This window comes from Phragmites australis, chromosome 17 (assembly GCF_958298935.1).
Source record: "Phragmites australis chromosome 17, lpPhrAust1.1, whole genome shotgun sequence".
Classification (NCBI taxonomy): Eukaryota; Viridiplantae; Streptophyta; class Magnoliopsida; order Poales; family Poaceae; genus Phragmites; species Phragmites australis.
The window spans coordinates 23547863-23553365 of NC_084937.1; the positions used below are offsets into that span (position 1 = coordinate 23547863).

The 5503-nt window shown below is 46.7% G+C and overlaps 1 protein-coding gene across 1 annotated transcript; it reads left to right on the forward strand.

The window, feature by feature from the left end:
• Positions 1 to 373: 373 nt before the first annotated feature.
• LOC133897312 (bZIP transcription factor TRAB1-like) lies at positions 374 to 5283 on the forward strand. The gene is made up of 4 exons (XM_062337993.1): positions 374 to 1384; positions 1678 to 1749; positions 2338 to 2364; positions 4680 to 5283. Exons 1-4 carry the CDS (start codon positions 524 to 526, stop codon positions 4755 to 4757), a joined length of 1038 nt encoding a protein of 345 aa, XP_062193977.1. The 5' UTR covers positions 374 to 523; the 3' UTR covers positions 4758 to 5283.
• Positions 5284 to 5503: the final 220 nt, after the last annotated feature.

Consider the following 5503-nt stretch of genomic DNA (forward strand, 5'->3'; position numbering starts at 1 on the left):
GCTAGACTTTATGCTATAATCTTAGTCTAAGTATCACAGTAATGCTTTGTATCTATGTCTATCCCCACGATCACAGACCCTCTACATCATATTTCTCTATTGCATCATTCGCAATAGGTCTCGGCACACGAATCACCAACCACCAGATCCAAATCGTCTAACTTCACAAAAGTAAAGTCACACGGAACAATATTTTATGAGATGCGCTACAGTGACTTACAGTTAGTCCCTGTACTAATACTACTGTTCATGATATATTTCATAATATATTATAGTAGATTCGTTGTTCACGATTATATTACATTGTTAAATCTTATTCATACATATAAGATCTAATGGCTCGGGAATATTTGGAGTGACCGTGCCTCATGTGAAGTCAGAGATCCCATTCTACAGTCAACACAAGAACCTTTCCCAGGCGCATGTGACTCGCAGCAGTGTGAGGCTTTGAGCTCCTTTGCTCCGAGCTCTCGTGGTGTCCGTGTCTTTTGATGCTGATAGACAGGTGAGGAGGAGGGAGGGGATGGAGTTCACGAACGGCGGGTCGTCGTCGCAGCGCCAGCCCGCGGCGGCGGAGGGGGCGCCGCTGGCGAGGCAGGGGTCGGTCTACTCGCTGACGTTCGACGAGTTCCAGAGCACGCTCGGCGGGGTCGCCGGCGGCGGCGGCGTTGGCGTCGGGAAGGACTTCGGCTCTATGAACATGGACGAACTGCTCCGGAGCATCTGGACCGCGGAGGAGACCCAGGCCATGGCCTCCGCCTCCGCCGCGGGCGTGGGTGCGGTCGCGGGTGCGGGGGCGCCGCCCGCGCCGCTGCAGCGCCAGGGCTCGTCTCTCACGCTGCCCCGCGCGCTCAGCTCCAAGACGGTCGACGAGGTGTGGCGCAACCTCGTGCGCGACGATCCGCCGGAGGGGGCGGACGGCGGCGGCCAGCAGCCCCAGCGACAGTCGACGCTCGGGGAGATGACTCTGGAGGAGTTCTTGGTCAGAGCCGGCGTGGTCTGGGAGAACCCCGCCCCTGCGCCGGCCCGTAAAAGCGCTGCCTTCTTCGGGAACTTCCCGGGTGCCGACGACGCTGCGGCTGCGGCAGCGCTGGGGTTTGCGCCGGTTGGCATGGGGAATCTGGCCCTGGGCAATGGGCTGATACCCAGGGCAGCGGGCATGGGGGGCACCGCCATGGCTGTGCAAACAGCGGTGAACCAGCTTGATTCTGGTGGGAAGGGGAACAGCGACCTGTCGTCGCCGACGGAGCCGCTACCGTATTCCTTTGAGGGGATGATTAGGGGGAGAAGGAATGGCGGCGGAGTGGAGAAAGTGGTGGAGAGGAGGCATAGGAGGATGATTAAGAACAGGGAGTCCGCGGCGAGGTCCCGGGCGCGCAAACAGGTCTGTAACCTTTGTACTGAATTCATGCATGTCTTACTAATCAAGCCATTTGTTAGTGCAAGACTGCAATTGTTGAACTGAAAATAAGATAGCGGAAAATTTCATCTACGGTAGTAAATTAATGTGCTGGGCTTGTTCATTTGTCATCACATTGTGAATTTTAGCAATTGTAAGTATAAGCAGAGTCATTGTCCAGTGCAAACTAAGCTTCCTTGTTACTGTACTTGTGTTTTGTTTAAAGCAGACAGTTTTCTCGACTTTCCTTTTTCGGTAACAATTTCTCATTTGAATAGGCTTATACGATGGAATTGGAAGCTGAAGTTCAGAAACTCAAGGAGCTGAATAAGGAACTGGAGAGGAAACAGGTGGCTTTTCTACTTTTCTCTGAACACTGCAGTTGCAGATGTTATATGTGCTAATTTAATACTTTGCCTCTTGGGGAGCATTTATTCTCATAATCATTCTGAAATTGGTAGTTTCAGCTTGTAGACCCCACTGTTTTCTTGTTTGCTCATTTTGTCCATGTTGATGACAACTGAATGTCCCGGTGAATGCTTCACTATCTATTTTCAGGGTGATTGCTAGAGTATAGTATTCATATGCTGTAGTGCATCAACTTGCACCATGTATATTTTTGGATATATCAAGAATATGAGCATCTGTCAGCACATCATGGACCATCTTTTTTAAGTTAACATTTCCATAGAAGGAACACTTTGTCAGCATATAACAGGCTAAATATCCAGCTCACAATTCTTGTACTTATAGTGATACTGAGCTCCTAGGTTTGTTAGAACATAAACCATCGGTTCAGATGGAAATTTCCAAGTTTCCAACTTTTGGGCTATCTGCACTGGATATGCACCGTCGGATACTAAGAATAGGTACACATGCATGCATCTCAGTTCTTGAATGTGCTCATAGTACTGATCATTCATTCCTTCACCATGCAGGCAGAGATGAAGGAAACGCAGAACGAGGTAATTGCTTTTGTCATTTGTCAACGTCAAACTTTTCTATCTTTGACTTGATGTTTTCTCTGTTTGCTAAAAGTTTATTAGAGATCTAGAGATTTATCGTATAGTCTGCTACTTAATTGTTGTATTAGTTTACAAATAAAAAAAGAAAAAAAATGGTGTCAGTTCATACTTGTTAGAATATATGGTAAGGATCTAGAAGGATTTGGTTGTTATGATAGGGTTAGATTGGAGTATCGCGACTAACCAAAATTTGATAGGATTTGTTAGGATTACGATCCCATGTTTCCATCTTATCTAGAAGAGGCTTCTTGCCCTCCAAGTCTTGTAACTCTATATAATCCGTTTTCGAGGCACAAGCAATACATCGACCATATTAAGCTAATTCCTTACTCTTTCATGGTATCAGTTTAGGCTGTTCTTGAGCCGCAACGTTCGTGCACATGGTCTTCATCGTTGTCCCACATGCAATGATCCTTAAGGCTGAACTAGGCCGCCTCTCTTGGTGCAACTTTTGCCACTAGTCATACATGCACTTGGTCTTTGTAACGCCGATCGGGTCCTTCTCTGCCTACCTGGAGCACCGCTGTCGCGCTTCTCTTGGGTACCAGCGTCACCACTCCAAGCCGCTGGTTTCTTCTCACGTTCAGTCTCCGTCCACCGCAACCTCATCGCCAAAGTCGTTGTCTCTTCTCCGACTACACTTTGTCTACTCTAGCAACCGCGGGCTGTACCGGCACTCTCCTCCATGCCGCTCTACGCACCGCAACCATCATGGAGGCCTTCTTTGCTGGTCCCTCTGACAATGGCGTATGGTTTCTGATGGTCCCTTTCTTAGCACTCCCGGTACTGGCAACACCGGCGTGTGCCTTCGTCCCTGACGTGTTCATATGCCTGGCAAACTTGGTGCAACGCTTCGTCCTCGACGGACTCGACTGCATCAACTTTGTCATCGACCTCTCTCCTAACGATTGCCTCAATCACGTCACCGTCTTCTTCCATAGCGCATCCTTGCACCCTTGGCTCCATGGCGTCTCCTTGCGCCCGTGGCTTCAAGTGCGGCTTCCTTGTCAACGGCAACTCCGACTACGTCTACCTTACGCGCGGCATCCTCGACCACTGCTGCACACCCTCACTCTTGGTTGCCTCGACATCAGCACAAAGGGCTATTATATGCGTCTGCTGCCAGTCCAGTCACAACATCTGGATCACATTGGCGTTCCCGCTATGACTGCGGGGGATGTCACTTTGTCTTCCTCTTCAGTCTCACCGTCTGCGACGCTCCTGCTGCGACTGTGGGAGATGTTAGAATATATGGTAAGGATCTGGAAGGATCCTGCTATTATGGTAGGGTTAGATTAGAGTATCATGACTAACTGAGATTTGATAGGGTTTGTTAGGATTATAATCCCACATTTTCATCTTATCTCTAGGAGGCTTCTTGCCCTCCAAGTCTTGCAACTCTATATAATCCTCCCTCGAGGCTCAAGAATACATCGATCACATTAAGCCAATTCCTTACTCTTTCAATACTCTTGTTGAGTAACCCAGATTGGTAATTTTGTAGGATTTTGTCTGGGATTTGTTCAGTTCACTTCTTTCATTACAGCACGTTTAATTTACATGTGGTTCATTATCCTTCTTACTGCTCAGTCATGCAGTCTGCAAATTCATATTGTTATGAGGATTTGTTCAGTTCAGTTCAGTTCTTTCATTACAGCACATTTTTTCCTTACATATGTTTCATTATTCTTCTAACTGCTCAGTCAGCAAATTCATATTGTTATGAGGATTTGTTCATTACTCATCAATTTGACACTTTCAAAACTCAATGGATCACATGATCAGACTGCATGGACAATGTTTCATCTCATTAAGAACTTTGGCTAAACTTTAGCTATTTGTTCTTGATATTGCTCTGCTTTTATTATCCATGGTAAACTTTGGCTATTTGTTAGACCTTTTCGTCTAGCTCGTGGCTCGTATTTGTAATAATTAACGGCTACGTGCATCCTGGATGTAGAGGCCAGAATGTGTTTTTATTCCATAATCTAAAAAAATTTCATTAAGAACTTCTGAACTCGATCACAGACACAGTATTAATGGCTTCCTCTCAAAAACTGAAAAAAGAAGTATTTATGGCTAGCTGAGTACATAATTTTTATCAGTTTGATAAACCAAATTATATGATTCTTGGAGCCTTATTTCTCTTGCAAAATTTAACTCTCGAAGATCTGGAGTAGGTTACAGAACGTCCATGGTATCAGAAAGTATGATAAATAAGTTCATAACCTCTTCATTCGTTTCACTGCTGGCAGGTACCAGAAATGTTGAAGCACCCATTCGGCCGGAAGAAACGGCTGTGCTTGCGAAGAACATTGACTGGCCCGTGGTGATGATCGAACAGCAGATGACTCGCCACATACCTGCAATGGCGCTTGTGTTCTGTACGTAATTTCTCTGCTGTAAAACAGTGATGAGCAGAGTCGGACATCGTGGTGCTGCTAGTTTTCTAGTTTCCCTCGCCGCTTGTGTAGTACTAGTAGCGTCAAGAACTAACATGTGTAGACTATGTGGTAGAGGAGTGAAGCCGACCGTAAGAACGGCTTGTGGCAGTCCTCGGAGTATGTGTAGAGCTGTCTAGGTTTGCATCTTGTCGGCGCATCACGTAGAGCTTTGGCTGACTTGAGAGGTCAGTGGATGCAAGTAGATTGATGTGATCCAAGAAACATCTCGGATCCGGCTTGATGACTACCTGTATATCTGATAGCTGTAGCATGTAACTATGTATTGCTGCTTGTGTGTAATCGGAAAGGCAGACATCGAGAATTATCGTGGTAGCATGTTCTCTGCTCCGCACCGATCAATCTGTTCTTTTTGAGAACTAAGCTTGAATATGTTCTTGGTCTTGGTCTCGTTGCACCTGCACGGTTGTAATCATGTTTGTTTGTTTTTTCAGAGAGAGATGAGCACGGCTGCAATCATGTGTGCGTTTGAGTTGGATGGCTGTTAGATTTGGCACGGCATCTAGCTTAGTTGCTTTAAGCATGTCTCGTGGCCATGGGTATGGGTCACAAGTGAACTGGGCCAACCTGACCTTGCGCAAGGGATAGCGACGGTAAGAGTACACGCATCTTCGACG

Excerpts from the sequence above, each read along its gene's own strand:
- LOC133897312 (XM_062337993.1), top strand. The coding sequence starts at position 524 with ATGGAGTTCACGAACGGCGGGTCGTCGTCGCAGCGCCAGCCCGCGGCG. Across the intron at positions 1,750-2,337 it reads AGGAACTGGAGAGGAAACAG|GCAGAGATGAAGGAAACGCA; the intron begins GTGGCTTTTCTA and ends TTCACCATGCAG. Across the intron at positions 2,365-4,679 it reads TGAAGGAAACGCAGAACGAG|GTACCAGAAATGTTGAAGCA; the intron begins GTAATTGCTTTT and ends CACTGCTGGCAG.